Genomic DNA, 27,701 nt, shown 5'->3' with positions numbered 1-27,701 from the left:
ACAACAGCGTATACCTTATTAAAAACTAAAAGTAAGAAATATCTAAATAGATACTTGAACTTAACAAAATTTGAATCTACAAAACCATATATTTCATGTTTTCCTTTTTTTTTTTGAAAAGCCTATTTCATGTTTTCCTTGTGTTTCACATGCGTTTTCATTAACGTTGCTATATCGTTTCTGAAACGATTCTAATGTGTTTCCTAAGACATTTCTCGTATGATTTTTTTTATAGTTTTCTCGTTTCTCGCTTCCCGTTCCCCCTCAATATTTTTTCTTGTGTTTCCCGTTTCGCTTCCCGAATCCGTTTCCCACGCTGGCAACTATGATTTAAACATAACATGGTAATCAATCACTACTAGATTATTCGTAGAAGATATATAGCTGTTGGGTTCAATCATCAATAAAGAATGTAAACTATCCAAGCAGTGTTCCATACATTAGATCCATGATAAATCAAACCAAACATGAAAGAAATCTGTCACAGAGTGTGTGAAGCAAAAATAAAAGTTCTATAATATGCCTATAAATAACTCATATAGGTACCTAAATGGTGGAAAAAAGGGGAGCGCAAGAAAGGTGATTGAATTATGATATGATGGTGATGAGTAACAAGGGGGTTAGAGGAATACTCAACTCAATTCAACTTATCCTTTGTCCCAAACTAGTTGGGGTCTGCTATTTCATAGAAGAGTGTGGCAAAGTTTACGGCCGGCTACCAACCTGATGCCAACCCTCCTCCTTTATCTTGGCTTGGGACAGGCTGTGAAAAACACAGGTGGAGTAACAAGGGGGTTAGAGGAATGGTTGGGTAAATAGGGTATAGAGAAGAAGAGGGAAAAAGGTCAAAGGAAAAGGGAGGAGAAGGAGTGGTAATTGTGCGAAAAAGGGGCAGGAGAGAAGGGTTGAAGGGGGGGTGCGTAATTGAGGGTAGGGCGACATGGCTGCCTTGTCATGGGATTATCCACCAATGAGGAGGGACATGAAAAAGGGTGAGAGCGAAGAAGAAAGAGAAGGCGGAATGGAAACCCTCAACTGTGCGCATGAGAGAGGAAGAGAGGGAAGAGAGAAAGGGAGTGGGGACTCTTAGTCGTGAACAAGAGAGGGGGAGAGAAGTAGAAAGAAGTTGGGTGCGGGTTGTTGTGGCAGCCCTCCAAATGAGAGTGAGGAGGGTTCCTTTTTTTTTGTCCAAAAATTAGGATTGGGGATGAGGGTTGGTGATGGAGGGCCATCCACGATCTAAAAAACTTTCGGTAGTGCCCGAACTGATTGCTACAATGTGGGGCCCACATGGGCCACTTGCCCCTGAGTAGACGCAAAGAACTCAACCGTAGGAAGTACGGACAAAATTATCATTTTTGAACATTTGAGTTGGCCAAAATTTTTTAAAAAAAGGGGTTACTTTGTGGTTGCCGAAATGCAAGGCGGGAGCTCACTTGATGAAATTGTTTTAGTATTATTTAGGGATTTTATTTGATTGATGTTAAGAGTCCTATTAGAGTTGTATTTCGAGGTTGAAGAGTCTTTAAATAAGAGTCATAGTATTTAAATAAGAGTCATAGTATTTAGGGAGTTTAGTTGGATTAGGATAAGATTAGCTGGAAGTCGTTAAGAAAGAGTTTGAGTCTAAGTTACAAGTTGTAAATTATTTTATTTTAATTTGAAAATTTAGACAAGCAGGAAGAATCCATGTTCGTGGCCGACCACCTTGGAAGGTATAAATTATAAATCAGGTGAAGCCATGCGGTCGGTAAGGTGGGCATTTTCTGCTCCTATAGGGGTGGCTGACACTAGTGAAGTTGAAGTGCAAGCCATCTTTCAAGGGTGTTAACAGGTCTTTAGGTCTTTATTGTAATGCCCAAGGGCATACTTGTCTTTGTACTTCACCCTTTATTATTTATATTACATGAGTGAGGGGGAGAACCCTAACTCAATCTTTTCTCTCACTCTTTACTTTCTCTCTTTTTTCTACCTCTCTCAACATGGTATCAGAGCTCTAGGGCATGGATGCTTAGGGCCATTTTTGTTCTTTTCTTTCCTTCTTTTTTCCCTAACCCTAATCGTAACATCCACCTCCATCTTCTCCATCTTCTCCATCCCTAACCCTAACCATAACCCCTCCATTCTTTGCTGCAGTACCCGCTACAGTAAATCGCTACAGTACTGCTACAGTACATCGCTACAGTACCCTCTTTTCCCCACTCTTCCTTGCCCTAATTTGATCCATCATAATCTCTTCTTCTTCTTTTGGGTCATAGCTATGCCCTAGATTTTCTTGTTCGGCTTGATCACTATCTTCATAGTGTTGTTCTGGATTTGTACTTACATCATTGCGATGTTTGTGGCTTGGAGTTGTCTCGACTTTGTCTTTATGTCGTGTGGCTATCTCATGCCTCCCTTATGCATATGTTGTCCTCACGAAGCCGCGGTCTATTAGCTTGCTTATAGTCTTTATCCTTGTCTCTACTTGCTCGTTGTTGGTCCTCTTCAGTCTTCTTCCCGGTCTCTTATGGAAGATACCCCTCATATTGAGGACCCTACTATTCGTACTCCAGCTATGGCTACTACTTCCCAGCCGCGTCAGGCTGCGTCGTCGTCTTTGTCTTCGGTTGATGCGTCATTCCCACTGATTACCACTTCCCGTTTTGATGGATCCAACTATTTAACTTGGAAGATTGCAGTGGAGACATATCTGAAGGCCTTACGAAAGATTTCTATTATTCGTCGTGATCCCCCTCCTGAGACTGACCCTACCTTTGATGATTGGGATGTAGATGATGCCCTTGTTCGTACACTTCTATGGCAGAATATGACCCCTGCCATTGCTAGCACCATGATGGATCTCCCTACTGCCAAAAAGGTATGGGAGCACACTGCGGCATTATATTCTGGTGAGGGGAATGTCGCCCGTCTCTGCGACACTTATTCGCGCTGGATGGGTCACAGGCGCGGTGATTCTACAGTCCATGATTACTACAGACAGTTTGTCTCCTATTGCCAGCAGCTGGATGCTCTTATGCCTCTCACCACTGATCTTACCACGGCAGCCGGACAGCGGGATCAGCTCTGTGTTGTTCATTTTCTTGAGGGTCTTGGACCAGAGTGCACTCATCTTCGACAGCACATCCTTGGGTCTGGTACTGCACCCAATATTCAGGAGGTATTATTACGAGCTCAGCAGTGTGCACTTGGCATTACTGTTCCTACTCCCGTGGATGTCTCGACAACTGCTGCTTATGGAGCCGCTGACCGCCCTTCCCGAGGAGGAGACATTTTTGGTCGCGGTCGTGGTCGCGATACTAGCCGAGGCGGACATGGCGGCGGCCGAGAAGGTGGCCGTGGAGGTCGAGCTCGGCCCTATTGTACTCATTGTAGGCGTGAGGGTCACTATCACGAGACATGCTTTGATCTCCATCCTGAGCTGCGTCACACTCCATATCCTCGTCAGGGCCGTACTGCACATCTTGCCCTTCCAGATTCGCTTGCTCCTATTGACAGCCCCTCACAGACACCGCTGGCTACTCCGACCGATCAGATGGTCGTCTCTCGTGCCGACTATGATGAGCTACAACGTTTCAGGTCTGCTAGCCGCCCTCCTACTGCTGGTCTTGTTCAGCCAGGTAGTTCTCCTGCTTCGTTCCTCTCTAGTTCTAGCTCCTGGATTATTGATTCGGGAGCATATCATCACGTGTTTACCAGATCTGATTCAGCGAGGCTACATATCTCCCGTGTTTACCAGATCTACAGATCAATTAGCAGACATGTTCACGAAGCCTCTGAGTAGAGCTAAGTTAGTTGATAATTGTAACAAGCTAGGAATGTTAGATATCTACATTCCAGCTTGAGGGGGAGTGTTAACAGGTCTTTAGGTCTTTGTTGTAATGCCCAAGGGCATACTTGTCTTTGTACTTCACTCTTTATTATTTATATTACATGAGTGAGGGGGAGAACCCTAACTCAATCTTTTCTCTCACTCTTTACTTTCTCTCTTTTCTCTGCCTCTCTCAACAAAAGGGATCTAGTTTTTGAATCATGAAACTTTGGACAAGGTTGTGGTGGAAGGCGACTCCCTTAATATGATTTGATGACTTTATGTAGCATCTAAAATCCCTTGGATATTTGCTCCCTTTTTTACGACATCCAAGACGTAGTAAGGGGCCACGAGACTTCCTTTAGGCATGTGAGAAGGACCGCTAAGAGAGATGTCCACTAGCTTGCTAGGGAAGGTGATTCCAAAGAGGGACTGGAGCCTTTTGATCTCCTACAGCCTTGATAGATCGTTCTTTAGAGTCGGGGATGTTATCTCTCTTTTGTACGTTTGTTTTTCTTATGTATTTCTCTTGACCGTCTCAGTCTGTCATCAGTGAAATTCTTGGATTTGGAGTATATTTTCTTGGTTTCTTGAATGGTGTGATGGTTTCTCTGTGCAAGGGATATTCTTGATTGCATTTAGGTGGGAAATCTAGAATCTTGTAGGTGAGAAGCATTCCTTCTAAGAGTGATTTGTGGATCATCTAGATGTGATGCGGAGATCGTGGTGTGATGCGAAAATCCATGGGTGGCTACGCCTTAGGGATTCTTGGATCGTTTAGGTGTGAAGCCTAGATCATGGTGAGGCGACAAGCTTAGAGTGCAATGCCTTAAGGTAATCTTGAGTGATTCCAGGTGAGTTATCTTTTGTTTTTCTCATCTATTTTCCTAATTTTTGTCTCCACCAACACCTTTACCTTTTCCATTTCCCATTTCCCCCATCCCTTTTTCCTTTTCGATATCCCCTTTCACCTTCCCTTTTCCCGATTTATTTCCTTACTCAACCTATAGACCACCCGATCATTCACGAATCAATATCTTTCATTCTTTTCGCCTAAATATCGATCTTTACCATTTCTTTATCAAATCTATAGCCTCTATCATTGATCAGAGATTTCTATACGAAAAATACGAATCGGAGTGGGAGAGGGAGTTTTCTCTTTCAGGACGTGGGCACAGGTGGGTGGTATGGGTAGTGTGTCATGCGTAATGATGTGGACATCCCCTAGATCTATGTCCAATCAAATATAACAAAAATAACTGAAATAAAGAAATGAAATAAAACAAACATTTACTACATAAACAAAATAATCCTAATGCTAAATCATATCTGTTAGATAGCCACATGGAGAATGGATAATGGAGAAGCAGTAAAGAGAGAGAATGTGGGTATCCACGTGAGAAGAGGGTCGTTAGACTTCTCTAACTCACGCCCCAATTATATTTATGCTTAATAATAAGAAAGTTGCAGAAATACCCCTATTCATCTAACACTCCCCCCCCCCCCCCCAAGCTGGAATGTATATATCATACATTCCTAGCTTGTTACATGCATCTTTCAATTTTGCAGGTCCCAAAGCTTTGGTGAACACATCCGCAAGTTGATCGGCAGACCTAGTGAACATGGTGCAAATTTCTCCTCCTTGAATCAGCTGGAGAATAAAGTGACAATCCACTTCAATATGTTTGGTTCGCTCGTGAAAAACAAGATTGTTGGCAATATAAATAGCTGACCTGTTATCCCAATACAACCATGACGGTCCTAGAGAAGTAAAAAGCAAGATTTTGTCGATAGGAATATGGGGGGGGGCGGTATGGAGTCATAGAGAGGGGGTGGGGGTGCGATGGAAACAAGGGGAGGAGAGGGGGTACGGTTAGATTAGGGTTAGGTTTGATTAAGGAAGAGGAAAAAAAGATGTGTTAATCTACCATGGTTCTATACCATGTTAGATAGCCACATGGAGAATGGATAATGGAGAAGTAGAAAAGAGAGAGAACGTGGGTATCCATGCGAGAAGAGAGTCGTTAAACTTCTCTAACTCACGCCCCAATTATATTTATGCTTAATAATAAGAAAGTTACACAAATACCCCGATACATCTAACAATATCAATAATTATACCTAGACTTTCACGTGGATTTATGGCTTAGTGGATCCTACGGAGGAGACTTTTTGGCAGGAGCCAAGTTCAATTCCGAGTAGATGGAACCTTCTGTGGTGCGTTGGTGCGGATTTTAAGACAGTGAGATGCGTACGAGAAATGCAATGGGGGAAGATTCACTGCAGACATGTGATGTATGGATTCTATTTTCTTAAAAAAAAAAAAAAATCTTGGAAAATGAGTTTTCCACTGTTTGGTCAACTCATTTACCAGAGTTTTTTTTATTCTTCGGTAAAATTTTCATCATAAACTAGAGAAAACAAAAGCATAGTCATGCCGGATATTTTCTTTTCCAAGAAAAGAAAACACCCGTGTCTCGTAGAACATACCTATTTGTGTATCCATAGTATGTGAAGGGGTTATGGGTAGTGTCATCAGTAATGATGTGGGCATCCCCCGGATCTCTGTCCAATCAAATATAACAAAAATAACTAAAATAAAGAAATGAAATAAAAAAGCATGCCCTGCATGGACAAAATAAACCTAAGGCCAAATCATATCAATAATTATACCTAAACTTTCACACGATGGCCTAGTGGATCTTAGGAGGGACGATTTTTGGCAAGAGCGAAGTTTGATTCCGAGTAGATGGAACCTTCCGTGGTGCATTGGTGTTGATTTCAGGACAGTGAGACGTGTTCCGGAAATGTAATGGGGGAAGATTCATGACAGACATGTCTGGATGTATGGATTCTATTTTCTCGAAAAGATTTCCTTGGAAAATGAGTTTTCCATTGTTAAGTTAACCAATCTCTTACATTCTCTAGTGGTTTAAGGCAGTAACGGCTTTCTTGCCGAGAGGTGTAGGGTTCAAGACTGGTACCCAAGGGGAAGAGATCGAAAAAGGTTAACTCATTTGCTACAGATGTTTTTATTCTTGGGTTAAATTTTCCCCCATAAACTATAGAAAACAAAAGGCCTAGTCTTGCCGGTTTTTTTCTTTTCCAAGAAAAGAAAATAGCAACGTCTTGTAGAACATCCCTATTTGTGCATCCACAGTATGTTCGAGAAAAGATGGAAAATGAGAAAAAAAATTAAAAAAATCTTGAAAGAGGAAGCAAAGAAAATCTTAAAACACTCCTATCTCATAGAGAATGACCAAAATACTTGTATCTCATAAAAAATGATCAGAGCACTCCTATTTCATAAAAATTATCAAAGGACCCCAATATCGTAGAAAATAACTAAAATACCAATATCTCAGAAAATAGCCAAAACTCCCTTCTCATGGAAAATTGACTAAAATACCTCTACCTCATGGACTCTTTACTTTACAGGGTGGTTCCCTTCATGTTTTAAAATTTTGGATACCGGTGGGGACCAAAACCGAAAATTTCCGAAATTCAATTTTTCGCCATTTACCAAATTTCGGACCGAAATTTCGGTTTAATGACATTATTTATTAAGAAAATAAAGTGTTCGAAATTTGGGTCCGGAATTTGGAACCAAATTACCAAATTTCGGTTTTTGGTGGGGTCCGAAACGGTTACCGAAACCGAAATTTTAAACCTTGGTTCCCTTTATGGTTCAAGAATTTTCGTGGTTCGCTCACTTTTGTTTAACCCGTAACGGTCCGGACGGAGTAGAAAAACAACCCTTGCGTGCTTGGGGCCGTGTCCGTACGACCGCGTCCATATGACTTGAATATCCCTATCTCATAGAAAATAAACAAAACACCCTCAAATTTTATTTACCTCTACCTCATACGGATTATGGTTATTATGGTCATTCTCTATGAGATAGGGGTAGTTTGGTCATTATATGAGCTGTGGGTATTTGGGTCATTATGATGAGATAAAGGTATTTTAATCTTTTTCTATCAGATAGGGGGATTTTGGTAATATTCTGTAAGGTAGAGTTGCCCCGATGCCGGTGAGGCGGTGAGTGACGTGGATATAACGGTGTGACCTTGCCATTGGACTCTTGTAAGGGCACCCTTCACTTTATGTTTCCTCTAAATAATTAACGAAAAAGTAGAATTTAAAATTCCAAAAATTGAAGTATGTGAAGTAAACAGTAAAAAACAATCACAAAAAAAATCCATAAGAGTTTTCCAGGAAAAATATTTTCCAAACATGTGCTGCAAGTATGCGGCACTTTTCGAAATCCATTATTTGACAATGAATTGATTGATCTTTTGATGTTGGGTGCTAAGTTCACTTGGACAAACAATCTGCACCAAATTGGACAGATTCTTAATCTCGAGAGATTGGGAAAACTTATTGGCTCATGGCTCGTCCTCATCCTGTATCAAATCATCGCCCTCTCCTCTCGATGGATGTGCTCACCACAGGTTCGAAGCCTTTCATATTCAATATACCCTGGATGGAAGTCTGAGGCTTTAATGAGATGATTGCTGATTGGTGGAAAGAATGCAAGGTGGAAGGATGGCAAAGCTATAAGTTCATGTGAGCTGAATTACGTCAAAGGAAAGTTGAAAAGTTGGAATAAGGGCGTCTTCATAAAGATGATTACCAAAAAGGAGGAGGTGCTTGCTATAGACATAAAGTGGAGAATCATTACAAGAATATCCTCAATTGGGAAGTAGTTGGATAATGAAATCTAGATTCTCTTGGTTGAAGGGGACAGGAATGCAACCTACTTCCATAAAATGACAAATGCTAGGATAAGACGTAATCAAATTTGGGGGGTTTAGGTTGGAAACTCCCTGGTCGAAGATTAGAATGACATAAATCAGGCTTTTATTGATTATTATGCAAGTCTGTATTCCCGTGAGGATTGGTGGAGACTGGTTTGCGATGACCTCAAAGTTTCTTCAATCTTTGAACAACTTAAACAGATGCTCGAAAAGAAGTTTGAAGAGAAAGCGAGGACGATTCTTTTTAATTATGCCAAGAGATAAAGCTCCTGGTGGTCCTGACGGTTTCACTTGGCTTTCTACCCAGGATTTTGGGTGACTATAAAGGAAGACTGTCTTTATGTTGATAAATTAAAAAAAACATTAATGCTAATTTTATTGTTCTCATTCCAAAATTGGAAGGGGTGGTAGAGAGGAAGGATTATCGTCCTATTAGTTTGGTCAGTGGCCCTTACAAAATTCTATCTGAAGTTCTAGCTACGAGATTGAAAGTTCTGTTGCTGAGCGTCATCTCTTTGACTCAAGGTGGTTTTTATTGCAGAAATGTAGATACTTCATGGTATTTTGGTTGCTCGTGCATGTATAGACTAATATGCATCACAATAAAAGGGAAGTCTTTCTATGCAAAATTGATATTGAGAAGGCTTATGACCAAATGGATTGGGGGTTCTTGAATCACATTCTTTGACAAATAGGATTCAGCAAGACATGGAAATCATGGATCGCAGCTTGTATCTCAAATGTATCCTTTTCTTTGCTTATAAATAGAATTCTAGCTGGTTAGTTCAAGAGCAGCAGCGGCCATGCTGCCTTGGACAAACAGACTTGTTTTCTCCTCTCCTTTTCGTTAGTGTAGGTGGTTTTAAGCTTAATGCCCCCTAAGGAAGAATCAAAAGGCTTGTTTGTGGGGTGAAAATTAGTAATAATCTCTCGCCTATTTCTCATCTTCAATCTAGGTTTCAGGGTTTCGGTTTGCGTTTAGTAGTAACGAAAATGAAAAAAATGTCAGTTTTGAATGAAATTTTGGTGAAATTTCTATAAAATCATGGAAACTTATGGAAACATATGAAAATGTTGAACATTTAAGATGAAACTCTAGGAAGTTGTAGAATAAGGACAAATTCACACAAAAACCATTACATAAGGAAAAAACAACCCAAAATGGTTTTAATAACATCAAACACATCGGGACATGCGCTGTCACACATGTCTGATAATTTCAGTACAGACCATATTTCAAATGTAATTCATATTAATATTTATGCATAATACATAAATCACATTTCGTATGCAATTTATATAAATATAATTATGTTACAAAAACTAATATAGTATACCACTAATATACTTATAGTTTTTGTTTTAGTATGTGCTTCGGTTTCAGTTTGCGTTTCGGAGGGGATGGAAATGGAAATATTTCGGTTGTTTCGTGTCGGTTTCGGTGGAAATTTAAAACCATGTATATACTAATGATGTGATTGTCTTTGCTAAAAACAAAGTGTAGGATCTCAGAAATATCAGAGCTAGTTTGAGGTTTCTCAGAGCCAAAAATCTCCCTTATAGGCATAAGCATTCAAAAGTCCAGATCATTGAATAAGGCCGAGATTTTTGTTCCAGGATGGATATCATTTACCTTGGTCTTCCTTTGGGAATTAGGGCCCCTTCGTAACTCCTTATGGTCGGTGGTGGTTGATAGAATGGAAAGGTAACTAGCTTCTTGGAAAAACTATCTCCCTTTAGGAGGGAGAATTATTCTAATCAAAGTTGATCGGATTGACTTGCCAGTTTATTATATATCTCTAGTTAACATTCCTTCGATTATTGCTAAAAAGATTGGAAAACTTCAGCGGCACTAGCATTTGATTTATTGAGAAGATGTTAGCAGGCTAAAAAATATTGTTGCTTGGGCACCGGCAACATCAATAACCCTAGAAGAAACTTCTCCCTCCTTGGCAAATACTAGCATTTGATATATTGAGAAGATGTTAGCATGCTAAAAAGCATTGTGGCTTGGGCCTCGGCAACATCAATATCCCTAGAAAAAACTGCTCCCACCTTGGCAAATGACTATGGAGATACAAAGAAGCGTTGAATGCCCTTTGGTGTAAGGAGTAAGGACGGTAAGGTCATTCAGGAGAAGTATGGCATTCACGTCCCCATGGATCACCATCAGCTTAACCAATGGTTGAAAATTTGCAGTTTGGCGTTCGATTATAGCTCGTTTGTTGATGCTTTCCTCAAAGGTATTCTATTATAGCTCGTTTGTTGATGCTTTCATCAAAGGTAATAGACTCTGTATTGGCCAAGTGATGTCCTGATGTAGGACAGGTCACGCTTGTATGGGGTTTCTTGAAACTGGAATGAGGGTGACCGATTATCAAGTTTTAGACGTCCACGAATATGAAAAGCATAGTAACAAAAGTGCAATAAATGTGGACAAATTGCTAATACTTTGATTTGGCCATGTAAATATGATTAAACAGCAGAGATTTTGAGTGTCTCCATGAGGGTCTATTTGGTTGCACAATTTCTGGGGTTTTATAGGTGTTTGGACCAGTTTTGGGGTGCCCCGTCATCTACTTTTTCTGTTTGGTTGCATATTTTGATTCAAACTACCGGGAGACTACTATTCTTGTCTCTCCCTTGTTTGCCCATGTGGCACAACTTTTGTTCCCCATCAAAGTACTTGAAAAAAGGTGGTTTTTTGCTAGTAGTCTTGGGTTTTAGCACTTTTATCTTTTCCTCTCTCTCTCTCATCTCTTTATACATATTGTTAATGGCACCCGTACCACCTCCTTGTTTTGGTAATGGCACTCCGCACTAGGACACATCACAGTACTTCAGTTGACAACCAAACACTACTTACCACAACTCTACAATGAGACTACGTCACTGCTATTATTTATGTTGACTAAAGTTTTAATTCACCACTACTCTGAGATAACCACGTGCAACTAAACTGACCCTGAGTAAATTTAATTATACAATCAATCTACACGCAAGAATGCAAGTAACAAGAATATCAAGAAATCACAATTCTCACTATTAGGAAATTTCAGCAATCCCACATAAAATTTGACATGGTCTCAAACAATATCAATATGCCTATGCTATTCTAGATCTCAAAAGCGGATTTCTAGCTAGATTTGGCTAGGTTTAGAGGTGTGGGGACACAAGTCAGAAAGTTGCAGACGTATGCTGGGAAGATGTAAAATTAATTTTGAGACAAAACGAAAATGTGGCATAGGGTATAGATGGATTTGAATGATGTTTCTAAGGTAGGCGAATTTTTATAATGAGTGTTTTGAGAGTTTCGGGTAGACAATAGGTGTGTGTGAGGTGTTGGTGGTGGTTAAGGGTTGGGTAGATGTGGGCGTATGATGTATAGGGTGTGGAGGAGTAGTTGCAGGGCTTAAAGAGTTGAGAGATAGTTAGAAAATTGTAAGAAATAATGCAAAAGAGATTTTTGAGTATGAGTAATAAATGTTTGGGGTTCCGAGAATGTGTTTTATGGGAAAAATAAGAAAAATGAGAGAAAATTAGTAGAAACAACAGGTGACAAGGAGTGTACTTATCACAAGGCTTCACACTAGGAGTTTCTTTGGCATATCATCAAAGAATCTTGGCCATCTCACCAAAGAAGAAGAAGAAGAACAAGAAGCATTTTCTCCGAGAAGCTCTCAATATCAATGTCAAAGTGTACGTGTTGTCTTCCAAACCCAACGTAAAGTACTTCTATGAAACAAATAAAAACCTAAGGACTAAACTAGCCCTCTCTAAGGACTTAAAGACATGCTCCCACTTAAAATTTTCGTAATACATGTGTGGGGCTCATGTAAAACATTCACAATTCAAATAACTTAAGCTATATTGATGCGGAAAAACCTATTACCCTTTGACTTAAAAGACCTATAAAAGACATTTAAAACCCTATAAGTAAAACAAAAACCCTAAGGAATGTATGGAATCCAAAAGGGGCCTGCTTGCCTTATGAATCATCTCTAAAAAATATATATATGGTCCCACCAAGCTATGATTTAGCCGACACTTTGAATTTATTGCCGGCACACGTGTCCTACCGTGTCCGACACGACACGCGTGTCCACACATGTCGACACTCCTTTGGACACTTTTAGTTTGTTAAATGAATATCATATTTCTATTGTTACAAATTATGATACTAACCAATAATTTTATATGTATGTACATGCTACTATTTCTAGATTTTTAGATGTTGCCATGTCAGACAACTCGTATCCGTGTTGAAACCCGACACAAGAATCCATAACTACAATCATGATTATATATACTTTGTATTTTAGCCATGTCCCCGTTTCGAAATTTTGGGGGTTTGCCGTGTCTGACACTCCGTGTCTATGTCGACATGCGACACTCGTGTCCGTGTCCACAAATCATAGCCACCGAGCATTTGGAATATTTCTGCGACATCTGTAGACCATTTGTGTCATCGGATCTTTGATCTTGAATTTCTGGATCAAAGAATATGTGATAATAGTAGGCCAAATAAGTGGCATATTTGTCCATTAGAATTTATTATTTTATTTACATGTTTTTAGTTTTCCATGTTATTTAATTTCTAAGATTTTATTTTCCATTTTTTTAGGGCTTTTATTTTTCATGGAATTTTAGTTCAGTTGCCTATATATAGGCCTTATGTATTAGGGATTATTAACTTTGATGATTATTGAATTGAATTGATATTTCTCCCCTCTACACATTTTCCCCGGTTCTTCCTCTTCTTCTCCCTAAATTCCTCTATTCTTCTCTTCTTGTTTCCTCTCCTATTCTTCTTCTCTTCTATTCTTCTATTCTCTTCTTCTTCTTTATCCTCTTTCTTCTATTTCCCTTCCCAGTCCTACATCAAATTTGGTATCAGAGCAACAGATTCAAGAATTGTTGCCGCAAAGTCCGGCAAAGATTGCTTGCAAATCTGTGTTTCAGCAGCTTAGCGCCCTTCCGCAGAACCACCACAAGATCATCCCAAGCAGCCACCTAATTCCTTGATTCCAAACCCTAACTCCACTACCGACACCTCTAGCCTTAATCTCAGCCTCCTTTCAGCCCTCGTTTCAAAACCCAACCCACAACATCACTTTCTCTCCCATATTCTATCACCTGAAAACCCATCTCTTCTCAGCCCGGGAACAACTTAAATTTCAGCCCCTTTCCTTTGTTCTCAATCACACAAACCAGCCCTTCGTTCCCTTCTCTTAACCCCTATCATATCAGCCGAATGTAAACCCAGATTTCTAGGTTCCGTCCGCTCAAAACCCAGTCAACTTTCCCTCTACTCTTTAGCCCTTTACCTTGCCAAACTCTCCTGGGTGTTCCACATTCCATAAGAACTTGGAAAGCTAGCCATCCTTGCTGGATTTACCGCTTTTCCACCGTTATTCTTGGGCTCATTTGGGGTTTCGAGTGGCACACGCTACATCCAAAGGATGTAGATCGTTTCCGTTGAGAAATTTAGGAGGCGGTGATAACTATTTGGGTTTTAGGGAAGGTGCTGATGCCATCATACAAAAGGAGCAGTCCACAAATAAAAGGAGAGCTACGTGTTGACTGGACAGCAAGCTTCCACAGCAAGGAAGGGAGAAAAGGTAGTCATTCCTTTAATTTTTACAATTTGTTTCTCTTATTAAGGTGGTACTCGGCTATCACAGTCAATAGAAAAGGCAACTTACCTAGCCTAGAGAAGTGATAGCTGTGAAGAAATAAAGATAAAGTGGAATGTTACCTTGTCAGTAAATAACTTTTTTTTTTTTTTTGAAATGGTAAATTATATATTGAAGGAAGAGAAACCGAGATGTTACCTTGTCAGTAAATAACTTGCACATCAAGTTTCCCCTTTCTTTTTGTTGTTAAGGTTCCTAATAGAGTGGTCCCCACCTCTTAAGCTATACTTGGTTACCACCACCAAAGTTATATCAACAGTCACGGTAAAGGCAAATTTCCTTATAATATAATACCTTACCCACCCCCCTTTCTTCCCTTGGGCACCCATTCTATTTAGGAAAGACCAATTTCCACCCCCCTTTTTTTCTTGGACCACCCACTTGCATAAAGTAAAGAGACTTATATATTCCACCCCCTTTCTCCTTTGGGCACCCCCTTTCTTTTATCTTTAAGCAAATTAAACCCCCCTCGTTTTACCCGAGGCACCCCCCTCCCAAAAAATAAAAAAACAAACAGAGAAAAGAAAAGAAAAGAAAAGAATCATTTTTTCTCTTCTCTCTCCATCCCATTGTCTCTCTCCTCACCTGGGCCGTTTCCACTCAAAATTTGATCCCACAACGAACACAAAAGTTGTTCGTGTCAACTTAAAGTGCACATCCAGCCCACTTTCATTACCTGCCTCATTAGCTAAAGCGTGGGCTGGCTTTTCTTATTTGCCTTTAGTGAGTGATGTTCTAGTTCTTTGGTAGCCCCATCTTAGCCCTTATTAGTATAGTACAAAGTTCAAAGCCCCCCTTATGTGATGGGGGGGGCCCTCTTAGCCCTTATTAGCCCCTCTTCACGTAAGGGCGTTTAGGGCACGTAAAGGTTTTGAAGCAAGCTACAGCTTCTTTAAAGCCCCCTATCCCGACATACTAATAAAGCAAGCGCAAGCACTACTTCGATCAACTTTGGTCGTCCGTTCGTTTTGGTTCGACCGCTGATCCGAGCCATCCAGAAGTCCGATTTGAGATCTGAGACCGGGATTGTGTTCCTTTCGACATAACATACAGTCATACAGACAAGACGGTTAATTTTATTTTTCGACACCGATCCCAATGGCTCCACCAGTTCCATATTTTGATGGATACGAGGATCAATATTTTTTCTCCACCACGGGTTCCATATTTCTATGGTTATGATGACTATGGAGATTTCGAGGATGCATTTCTAGAATGGATCAAGACACTTGATGCATATCATAAGTATTATGGTTATGATCATCAAATAGCCATTCATTGTGTCAAGGATACGGTAGGTAGAGACACTAGGTCGAAATGACGATTCTTTGTGTTAGAGCGCAGTGACTTAGGCAAAACACCATTCCGTCTATGGGAATGAGTTCATTATGAATTTATGAACATTTATGGATATCATTATCAACAAAGATTGAAACGTGAGCGATCAACGTATAAACAAAGATTGATGCGTGAAGAAGCCACTCGACGTACACAAGAAGCCGAAATTAAAGCAGCCACTAGATACCAAGAGCGTCGCATGCCTGAGTCGAATTTGTAGAGCCACTTTACTACTTCCTCCGTACCACCTGAGTCGGATTGCCCTATCTTTGAGCCGATTGTTTAGATTGTCGATCTTTGTGCTGATACACAAGAACCTATTACACAGTTTGATCAGGAGGTACTAGCATTTGTAGAGATGGGTTCAGCGTCTTAGCATTTGTAGAGATGGGCTCAGCTGGGCCAGATGAGACTACAAAGGAGCGTATTATTGAAAAGTTTTGCTGAGGCTTGCTAGAGATTGACCTTGTAGAGCAGGGGTTGATGCTACCCATGGCCATCACTCTATTACATGAGTATGTTGCTATATTCCCAGCCAGTTTACTTCTTCGGCGCAGTTTGTGTTCTTATGATTCTACGTGGGCGATTTCTTCCTTATTGCTCCGTCGGCGTATCAGGCTATTCTCACCGTTGTCGCGAGCATTAGACATCACGAGTTCTTCTGGCGGATTACAACTCCTACTGCTTGATTGGGTCGTTTACATATTTGATCCAGAAGGACTAGAACTCGAGGTCGAGTTTTTTTCAAGCGGAGGAGAATGATGCAGATAGTAGGCCAAATAAGTGGCATATTTGCCCACTAGTATTTATTTACATGTTTTTAGTTTTCCATGTTATTTAATTTCTAGGATTTTATTTTCCATGTTATTTTTACGTCTTTCATTTTCCATAGAATTTTAGCTCAGTTGCCTATATATGCCTATATACAGGCCTCATGTATTAGGGATTATTAACTTTGATGATTTTTGAATTGAATTGATATTTCTCCCCTCTACATATTTTCCCCGGTTCTTCTCTTCTCCCTAAATTCCTCTATTCTTCTCTTCTCTTCTTCTCTTCTTCTCTCCTCTCCTATTCTTCTTCTCTTCTATTCTTCTATTCTTCTATTCTGTTCTCCTATGCTCTTCTTCTTTACCCTCTTTCTTCTATTTCCCTAACCGGTCCTACATCAATATGGTTGTCCATCCAAATTGAAATCATTTGTCTCTTTCTTATCAGCCGTTAGTACATTCTGAATCCCGAGTCTGGATCCCCTATCAATTCTCCCCGACTGAGAAATACTCTTCTCCAGTGAGTAGGAACTTTGATACCTCTCTTAAAGGTCCGGGTTGAGTTGTTAAAGCTCATGTGCTATATTCCACGTGTAGTTTGAATCGAGTTGTCCCATCGAACCAAGAATCGTGTATATCCTTCTAAAGGGGTGGATATTACCTGCTCATCTATAATATCAGCTCTCTCCTCTCTCTCTCTCTCTCTCTCTCTCTCTCTCTCTGATTGGGTGGCAATTGGGTATGGAAGGAGTGGGTGAGGAAAGTGTTGTGTAAGTCTCCAGTGAGATTTTATATGTTATGCAAGCATAAACTCCAGAATTTTCCAAAAAAGTACAGTGGGACCCACTTCATAGGATTATCCAAACTGATCATTTGTTGTGCCACAATATAAATAGGCTTTACCCCATTAATCATCTCCGTAGGATGATCCTAACCCTCTGTGTAGTCCTTCAGATCAGAGGGTTAGGATCATCCTATAGAGATCATTTTCCGAGTACAACTTATTTGCGTTGTGGTCCAACAAATGAAAGGTTGAACCTAAGAAGTATGGGTACTCTCCAGAGGCCCAAGCACCGGGTGCTCTTAGGTACACTTTGGATGCATACCGGGTCCGGTACGCACCCAAACATCAAACAAAACGAAAATCCAGTTTGGGGGGTTTGTGTACTTATCGGGTGCACATCTGGTTCGAATTAAATTGAAAATTACAGATTTACAGTAGAGGGGCTGTCCCAATTAACAAGGAGGGTGGGGGAGGGGGGGGGGTTGAATATATATATATATATATATATATATATATATATGAGGAAAATGATTGTGAGCTTGAAGCTCATATAGCTTATATGAGCTATATATATATATATATAGAGAGAGAGAGAGAGAGAGAGAGAGAGAAAAGTGTAGCTACACATACGTGTAGCTAACTTAGCTACACCGACGGCTTAAAATACAGTGGGCCCCACATTGTTTGGGTGATGCAAACCATTTATTTGATAAGCCCTCACATAGATAGGGTGTGCCCAAAAAATCAGCTCCATAGGATCATCCCAACCCTACGATTTGTGGAGGCAAAAATGGACGTGTAAAAACCTTCACAAATCTGTCCATTTTTGCCTCCACAGTTTGAAGTGTTGAGATCATCCAATGGAGCTGATTTTTGGGCACACCCTATCAATGTGAGGTCCTATCAAATGAATGGTTTGGATCACCCAAATAATGTGGGCCCACTGTATTTTAAGCCGTCGGTGTAGCTAAGTTAGCTACACGTATGTGTAGCTTCACTTAACTCATATATATAATATATCCCGTGATTAAAAACCTAACAACTTAGAAGTAATATTAGATTTTGGTGAAGTAATATTGGATTTTGGTGATGTTATTGTTATTTGATTGTTCTTCAATTAAATTGTTTGAATTCTTTAAGGAAAGTTTTAATTTTTAATTTTTATAAATATATAATAAAATATAAAAATATATTATATTCAGCGTACCCCCAACGTACCCGTATCCTTTAAAAAAAAAAAAAATCGCGTATCCACGTACCCGTATCCATGCTTCATTGGTTTGGACCATGCTATGAAGTGGGCCCTATTGTACATTTTGAAAAATACTGTACTTCACGCCCACACATAAAATCTTAGTTTCTAGTATGGTTTGGTTTTGACGGGATAAAGGTAGGTTATCGTGGGATGGTAATGCAAGCTCAGTTAAGTTTGCTTGGCCCTTAAAGGGTACCAGATCTGCCACATTAAACACATTGCTATTTGCCATGTTGGGGATCGGCACCTGCTAGCTTTGATTTAGCCACCATATCCTTCCGAATTTAGCCCCACACACACCCTCCCAACCCAGCTTTGATTTATTTTCCGAATTTAGCCACACACACACACCCCCATCCAGCTTTGATGTATTTTAATATGATGCTTTCTCATTTAGGACTTATAAATTGGAGGCCTTTTTCACGATTTGTTGATTTATGATAAACTTTGGGAATTAACCTAGAATATTGGTCCTGTGAAATCTTTGGTTTTGAAGCATTGTTCTCCTTGTTCCTTCTTGGTCCAAATCTCCATCAAAATTTGTTTTCTTCTCAAACCCTGGCATCGTGCTTTTTGTTCTACTTTCTTTTTCTAGTGATGGTGTTTGTGGAGTAGAATTTCTTGTATGATTCTGATTTTCTAGTGATGGCATGTAAATATGTACTTTACATCATATGTACTGCTACGTTAGCAATTTTTTTCTTATGTAAATTATGATATTTGAAAACTTGAGAAGTAGAATATGAAGACACCCTATTATTTTCATTTGGGATTTGCTAGCGTCCATTGCATGGCTGCTCTCACATGCAACAGGCCATCCACAAAATGCCTTCTGCGATGGACGCTAGCAAATCCCTTTTCATTTATCTTCTATTTTACTCCCATTTAGATCAAATTTGAACTTTTTAGAGTTCCACTGATCTTGTTAATGGCATGTTGACCTGGTGTATTTTGTTTTAACTATTACACTAGTTTAGAGAGTAATGATCCACTACATGCATTTAACGGATATTTCAGTCTGAACAAATAGAAAGGATGCTTTTGACATGTGGGGATCGGCACCTGCTAGCTTGGCTGGCCCCAAATCGGATTGCTTCCAGATGATTGTCCCACATGCAATGACTGTCTGGTATATAGTTAGATACCTTCCAGTTGCTAATACTAAAATTTCTTTCAAGTGATCACACTTGATTTTTCTTCATCATTAAATCATTTAAAGCTTTCCTTGGTACTTTACTTCCTTAATTTAAAGCATTGGCAGTTTGTAGCCATTCAAAAAAAAAAAAAAACATTGGCAGTTTGTGGTTCATGTGGGAAATAGCATATAAAGCTATCTACTTTGACATGTCATAAAAGGTTTTGCTCTTTGCTTATTGACAAAAAGGAAAGGACTTCTAAAATGGGTTTTATTTTGGTTAAATATTGATGGAATGACAGAAATACCCTTGTTTAAGGATTAATTTTTTTTTACCAAATGGCATCACCACCAAAGCCGTCACCGTCAATCGGATGCAACTTACGTAGAGAGAAAGAGTTGAAGTCTCTAGAAAATTTCAAAACATTTTTTGACTTAAATTTGAGAGCTGATACTAGCACTCCCCTGGTTTTTTGGCACTCTATTTTACACTCTTCTCATTTGCTTGCTATAATGTCAGACAACCTATCAGCTCCCAATGAGACATTTGAAAAAGAGGAGTGGCATCAACAAGGGAGTGCATATACATGTTTCTTTTTATCTTTATATTTTTACTTGTGTGAGATTTCAAATGATAAAGATGTCTAATATTTTTCTGTTTTTTACCCGTTCGCACTTATCAAGTTTTAAAGGAAAACATAGTTTATTTAATACTTCAATGGCATTATTTTAGTTGCTAGAATTAATGGTAGCCGCCAACTTGGGTTGCCATTAATGCGGGTGAGTAGGGTGTGAGCACAGGGGCTGGTTGGTTGTATTTGATTTATTGATGTTTTGCATTGTGATGTTGCAGTATTACTTTGATACCCTATTCCCTCGGACCCCTGTTCCAATAATGCGGCAGATTGTTGGCAACCTGGAGAGGATTAAGCTGCCCACCAAGCACTCTGGCGTGACTGGAGAATCTAGTCGTCATGGATCTGATGACACTGCCCGGCGCCCACCTTCTGTTAAAGCTGCCTTATCAGTTTCCTTTGGCCAGCGTGCTCCCCATCGTGCTTCCACAAGGGACTCATCGCCCGTCCGGCGAACCCTACCACCACACGATCGAAACAATGAGGACCAGCGAAGGTCGTCCCCAAGCAGCCGCCATCGCAGTCGGAGCTGTGATGAATCTGATGATCGAGATCGTTCGTCGGACAGGGACAGGAGACATGGACGTGATAGTAGAGACTCTCACCGTTCCTCCAAGTACTCTCAGAGAGAAAGTAGTAGGAGGGACTACGAGAGGAGCAGCAGGAGCCGTTCTCATCGAAGCAGGAGTAGAAGCAGGAGCAGGAGCCGGAGCCGGAGTTTGCAAGTTCTTGGCTCTGATCATCATCGTTCAAGCCCAAGTAGAGATAAACCATCATCATCATCAGTGTCGAGCAATCTGGCTAAGTTGAGAGACCTCTATGGCGATGGGAGTGATCGGAAAGTTGGTGAGACCGGCTTGGAGAGAGGTCCCAGAGATGGTAGTAGTGAAGAGGTTATTAGACTCGGTGGATCTACTTGGAAGTAGTAAGAAAAAACTTGATTATTGTGATGTCTAATGTAATAGTAAGACGGTCAGAGAACCCCCCCTCTACTCCACAAATCTTATCAAGACTTGAAAAGAATTGTAAGTAACTTTTGCTTTTCTTTAATTACATCTGTTCTTATTACGCTCCACCTTATCTGGTTGTCATTATAGTGCGGATTGCAAGGAAATAGCAGGCTGGTTACGAGAGAGAACCTCTTAATCTTAACATTGGCTAAGCTCTCACCAAAACCATTTAAGCATTTCCCCTATCACCAATTGTCCAGAGTCAAGTATGTTGCCATCTTTAGAATGAGTTAAAGCTCAGCCGCCAATAATGGAAACATCCTAAGTAATTAAAGAAGTGAATATTAATCCCACCTTAGAGAAAGAAAATTATAGCGCACGTAATGAGGACATGACACATACAAGAAAACCTCTTATGGTCGGCTGTTGTTTTATGAAATATGCACCTGCCCATCTTTAGGAATTGGACATGCTGTATAGTTATTGATGTGTCTAGTCGTAGCACCTGGCCTTTGGGGCCACAGATAAAAAAAAACCGGGAACCTTGTTATTATTCATCATCGATCCCCTCTGACCTCTGAAAGTGATAGTTTGAAAGAGTTTTCTGTTGAATACTTGCTAAAAAAAAATTAAGGTATTCCGTTGAATACTAGTTTTATACAGTTTGGGTTGCATTTTCCTTTTTTTTCTTTCTCTTTTTCTATATTCAAGGGGTTGAATTTGACAGAAAATTCAATGAAAACATCACCCACCGACCTGCCTATGATTTCACATTTAATGAAAGGGCAGTGATAAATCGACTCCAGAGGAGGAGAGAGAAAGACACATGGGGAGTCGATTTACCCTCCGTTTGGATGCCAGAATTATTTTGGTTCTTGGGACTTTTGTGGAACAAAAAACTTCCTGGGAGATTGGTAGGAAAAAAAACTCCCTGGAAGTATCCCGGTAAAATAAAAATCCCATGTTTGGCTGACCGGACTATAGTGGGAAAAAAAGTCCCGGTAAAATAAAATTCCCCGCTTTGTTTGGTTGCTTGAACTGTTGGGAAGAAAAAAGTTCTTCTTTTGGTTATTTTGGTTTCTCGGATTTCGTGCGGGATTATTTTGGTTCTTGGGATATTTTTTTCAGCTTTGGGTTTTGTGCGGGGTTATTTTAGTTTGTGGGATTCTTTTTTGCCCACTATATAACTAGCAACCAAATGTGGGTTTCCTTGGAAAATTCCACAAAAGTCCCAAGAACCAAAAAGATTCTGGCATCCTAATGAAAAGTTAATAGAACCGGGTTATCTTCTCTTGGCTAAAAAAAGTATAGTCTCTCCACTCATGGATGGAGAAAAGTGGAAATGAAAATAATAAATAAAAATTTCCAAGAAAGTAAAAATTAAAAAAATAGGAAGTAATGAAACAGTGAATATGTAAGATGGTAGAGTTATTCAAAGGAGAAAGGGTAGTGGCATGAGTAAGGTGCAGAGATTTTACTCTGAGATGGTCCACGTCAGAATACGCGTTGGAAGCTGTGCCACGTAAGCTAGAGGTTTTGTTGTCTTTCTTTTCACTCTTTCCTTCTTTTATTTTCTCTCCTGTTGCTTCACTTCCCCTCCCTCCCTCATTTATATATCAATTTTTTGGGTTTGACCGCACTGACACGTTGACTCACTCTATTCTTCACCCCTCAAACCTTTCCAAATGACACATTCTACCCTTGGTGGGTTAGACTAGTGGCTATCGCTTCTTTTGTCCTTTCACTCATCCAAGGGGTGCCACTTGGGCCGGTTGGATGGGTTTGAGGGCAACCCTAGCCCAGAACAACCCAACCCAACCCAACCCAACCTGTCTTCCAAATCTGGTATAGGATTGTGTTGGGGTTGGCATGGGGTAAAATTAGAAAGAAAAAAAATCATAAGATAGATTTTGAAAATTATCATCAAATCAAAATAAAATTAGTGTGATGAGTATGTGTTGGAAATTAAATCCTTAACCCAAGTAGCCAACCCAACCTGAGCCCGGCCCAAGTTGGACCGTTGACTATGTTTGGATGGAAGTTTACTTAAAAAAGGTGGATGAATATAAAATAGGATAGTCGAGAGAGCACGATCTGAATCACATTTCTCCTTGTAGAGTAAGAGGAGTATAAATAGAATAGAAACACGCGGGGGAGAGAGAGAGAGAGAGAGTGGAGGTATTGGAATTTGATATGTATGCGTAGTTAACCAGGGGTTAGGTATAGCTGGTTGGCAGGAAGTCAACCCCGACGAAAATCGGCGCCGGTTAGCGTCGCTGTCCGCAAGGGGGCAAGTAGCCAAACTCCCAAACCCCAAAATCCAAGCCGTAGCAGCAAGCAACTCGCTCCGGCTAAGATAGATAGCAGTTGGGATTGGCTTTTTGCATTAATGCTTGCGTTTAAATGAGCCAATAAATAGCTTTTGACGATTGATGGCTGGTACAAGTGTTGTTGTTGGCCCCCCCTCCTCCTCCCCTCTCTCTCTCTCTGCCTGCGTATGATGTGTTGTTAAAAGAGTTTAGAGAGAGAGAGAGAGAGGTTTTAAGCCTCCCTTCACGCATTTATGCTATTCCTCTGGTTTTAAAAAAAATGGAAATTAAGAGAGAGAGAGAGGGAGGCAGAGATTTGGGAGTAACTGTACAAGTACCATTAGTTGATACAACAGACAGTCTGCAGGAATTGAAGAAGAAGTCGGGACAGAGAGGAGGGTAACTGTAGCATCTCGTATACAATAGATCGGAAGGAAGGTAGACGGTGAGAGAGAGAGAGAGAGAGGCATTTCCCCTTTCCGAAACCCCTAAATCCCTCTTTCCCCTTCTTTTAATTCCATCACCTCTCTCATAAATCACACACTAACAACACATACCATAATGGCAGAGGAAAACCCACCAAATTGGAGAAGAAGAGGATGATGATATCACGGTACCTGACCTACTAAGCATGACGGATCGCCAAAACACACTTTTCTCCTCCTCCTTCTTCTTCTTCTTCTTCTTTCTCCCATTCTCATTTGGACAGCAGCAGCAACAGCCTTTAAGCTCCAGCATAGAACTTGCTGCCTTATTCTCCCTCCGCTCCTCATTAGGTCTCCGGAGCAGGGACTGGCCCAGAAAAGCCGACCCCTGTTCCGTCTGGGTTGGCATCCGTTGCCAAGGCGGTCGGGTTGTTTCCCTCAATCTCTCTGGCTTCAGGCGAACTAGGCTTGGCCGTCTCAACCCCCAATTCTCAGTTGCCGGACTTGCTAACCTAACCCTCCTCGCCACCTTCAATTCCACCGGCTTTTCCCTCCCAGGATCCATCCCTGACTTGTTCGGTCGACTCAACTCTCTTTCCGTCCTTGATCTCCGTTTCTCCTCTATCTTCGGTCCCATTCCTTCTTCCCTCGGCAACTTATCCAACCTCACCCATCTCTACCTTTCCGGCAATGCCCTATCTGGAAACATCCCACAAACCCTAGGCCAGCTTTCCAACCTCTTGGTCCTCGAACTATCTCAAAATTTCTTATCCGGTCCTATTCCTCCTTCTCTTGGCTCCCTTTTCAACCTAACATCCCTACACCTCTCCAACAACAACCTTACTTCATCAGTTCCCACTCAGCTTGCTAACCTTTCTCTCTTGCGCGACCTTGATCTCAGCTTCAATCTCCTTTCCGGTCCTCTGCCTCCTATCGTTTTTTCAACTCTCCAACACCTGCAATCCTTAGTCTTGACTCACAACAGCTTTGACAGTGCTCTTCCGGATTCTTTATGGTCTCGATCTGAATTGCAGTTTCTCGATGCCTCCTACAATAACCTCACGGGGACCCTACCTAACCTTACCTCAATTCCTAATGCTACTGCCGCCATCTTCAATCTCTCTCACAATCTCTTGTATGGCTCTCTCACGTCCCAGCTCGAGAGCTTCGTTTTTATCGACTTCTCCGACAACTATTTCCAAGGCAGAGTTCCTGATGGGACTAGTTTCAATGCTTCCGTCAATGACAACTGCCTACAGAACGTGTCGAATCAGAGAAGTTTACAGGACTGCCAATCGTTCTATGCTGCGAGAGGCTTGATTTTCCAAGGCTTTGGACCTGCCATTAACACGACTCCACCACCTGCGCCAGCTGAGAAGAGCAGCTCACACTTGAGATTCATATTGGCAGGTGTGTTCGGGGGCCTCGGTTTTATTCTCCTCTTGGTATTGCTGGTAGTACTGTTCCTACGCAGACGTGAAGGGCAAACTGCTGATCAAACAGAAATTAGTGCGAACCCTGTCCCTTCAGGAGGCGGTCCGCCACCTTCTGGGATCTCTATTAACTTGTCCAGCCTAGGGGAAGCCTTTACCTATGAACAGCTACTTCGAGCTACGGCAGATTTTGGTGATTCAAATCTTATCAAGCAAGGGCATTCCGGGGTTCTCTATCGAGGAATGTTGGAAGGTGGGATACCCATAGTTGTGAAGAGGATCGATGTGCGTACGACGAAGAGGGATGCACATATGAAAGAATTGGATTTGTTCAGCAAGGCTTCACATAGCAGAATAGTTCCGCTCTTGGGGCACTGTTTGGAGCATGAAAATGAGAAACTTCTCGTTTACAAGTACATGCCAAACGGTGACCTATCTAATGCCTTGTACAGGAAAACCAGTCGGGAAGAAGATGTTTTGCTGTCACTGGATTGGATAACTAGACTGAAAATAGCAATAGGAGCAGCTGAAGCTCTATCCTATCTGCACCATGAATGTACTCCCCCAATTGTTCACAGGTATCACACTGCTTGCTTCCACAGCTACTACCTTTTTTTTTTTTTTTTTCCTTTTTAACATTTTTATCTAATAACTCTCATGATGCAGTCTCTCCCAGATTTTTTGTTAAGAGACAGTCCTAAATTCATGTCAGGCATCTCTCTTCTAAAGTGGTTTTGCATAAGAGACATTAACAGTATAGGATTGGTTCTACTCTTGTACGCATTTTCTTTTTTCTTTTTTTCCAAGAGTTCACGAACCCGTAAAGTATTGTATATTTTTCGAGGACCTCTTGTTCTCCCCACTCCTTTTCAGCTGCCGCTGGAGTGACGCCCGGATGATATGTTGGAGTGCTGTGCATGAAATTACATATCGTTCAATACTGATACCTCTTGGAGTTTTGCGTCCCCATAACATGATTTGGGGGGTTTGTATGAGCCACATTTACTTTTCAAGAGATCCATATCATCAGCGGTGCATTTTGTACCAAGACCATATCGTCCGATGTGATCCGATACTTGATAATATGCCAAGTGTATTGCATATGTCTTGGTTGGCAGAAATGATGAGGATGGAGTTTCTAAAACCTCATTTTGTCATCTCTCTTTCACTCCAATTCTTTGGAAGGTTCCTAGTGGGATTCTAGAGATGCTTCTCTCAAATTGTTGAGAAAAAAACAGCATTCGATTGAAACACAAATACATGTAGATATCGAACAAAAACAACAACGGAGAACACAAGAGATTTACATGGTTTGTCACATTTCCTGACTAGGTCCATTGGTGAAGACGATCAAAGAGCTTCCACTATATCCAAATATCACAAAAGTAGATGATACGATCTTCAACTAGGACCTTTTACAATATCCCAACATTAATCCCAGTAAAAGAGTTTCACCCAATCACTGTAAACTATCAAGTTTCATATTATGAAATTACATGTATTCGGTGCTTCAGAGTGCACTAGTCCCAATGCCCTGTTTGGGAGGTCTGCTGACAGCTCACGAGGGCCCTTCGGGCCCATTTTGTAATGTAGGGATAGGAATATTAGTTTTCTTGGGCCATGCTATGCATGGTTGTAGCGTAATGGGCCCTCCCTGTCAAAATATGAGGTGTAAAATGGTGGGCCTCACCCTATACATAGGCTTGGGCGGAGAATTGCAGCCTATATAATCTCTTACAGAATACCCCAAGGACAAGATTGAAAATCTTTATTACATTTTTTTATTCATTTATTGCCTGCATCCTCACTAATCCACAATATTTTAAAGTACTTAAACCATTCGAGAATGAAAAACAACCTATTCACATTCCTTTTCCTAATAAAAAACAACCATTCATACCATTAAAAAAAAAAACCCCATTCATGTTCCTTTCCCAAATAAAAACGAAGCTAGGAAAAAAAGGAAAAATAAAATAAAAATAAAATTACAGAGAGAGAGAGAGAGAGAGAGAGAGAGAGAGAGAGAGAGAGAGAGAGAGAGAGAGAGAGAGAGAGAGAGAGAGAGAGAGACGATCACACGCTGTATCGAATCACAAAGCAGGGAAGCACCACTCTCGTTCTGAAAATCAAGATTCCTCTTTCAACCTGGCTTGCATGGTGGGCCCCACCATTTGATGACAGAGTTAAAACTACGATCTTCCTCGCCGACAGCAACACAAATCGATGTCCCTTCTGTGTTTCGTTTCCTCTTCCTACTGTTCATTCCTTCTATAAAAAAAAAAAAAGGACACTCTAGAGAAAGTTGTCAACATTGTTGACCACCTTCTCAACTTCTGTTTCGGCGAAGGCAACCAAAACTCGAAAGAAGAATACGCAAAGGAACAAAATGTGTAGTAAAAA

The 27,701-nt window shown here is 40.7% G+C and overlaps 2 protein-coding genes across 4 annotated transcripts in view; both read left to right on the top strand.

Annotated features, from left to right (window-relative positions):
• ATSRL1 (PRP38 family protein) overlaps positions 1-21,259 on the top strand; it is a 61,702-nt gene extending 40,443 nt beyond the window's left edge. For all 3 annotated transcript variants that reach the window (XM_077358899.1, XM_077358901.1, XM_077358900.1), the window contains one exon: positions 20,403-21,259. In XM_077358899.1, coding sequence (XP_077215014.1) covers positions 20,403-21,110 — 708 coding nt within the window. In that variant the 3' untranslated portion in view covers positions 21,111-21,259. The remainder of the gene's footprint in view (positions 1-20,402) is intronic.
• A 2,042-nt stretch (positions 21,260-23,301) lies between these two features.
• LOC143849748 (putative LRR receptor-like serine/threonine-protein kinase At2g16250) overlaps positions 23,302-27,701 on the top strand; it is a 28,068-nt gene continuing 23,668 nt past the window's right edge. Inside the window, exon 1 of the mRNA XM_077358923.1 lies at positions 23,302-25,879. Coding sequence (XP_077215038.1) covers positions 24,075-25,879 — 1,805 coding nt within the window. The 5' untranslated portion in view covers positions 23,302-24,074. The remainder of the gene's footprint in view (positions 25,880-27,701) is intronic.

The sequence above is a fragment of the Tasmannia lanceolata genome, unplaced genomic scaffold (assembly GCF_043159265.1).
Source record: "Tasmannia lanceolata isolate RefF3 unplaced genomic scaffold, GAP_Taslan_0.1 ptg000018l, whole genome shotgun sequence".
NCBI classification, from domain to species: Eukaryota; Viridiplantae; Streptophyta; class Magnoliopsida; order Canellales; family Winteraceae; genus Tasmannia; species Tasmannia lanceolata.
This window is presented reverse-complemented; position numbering and strand designations above follow the sequence as displayed.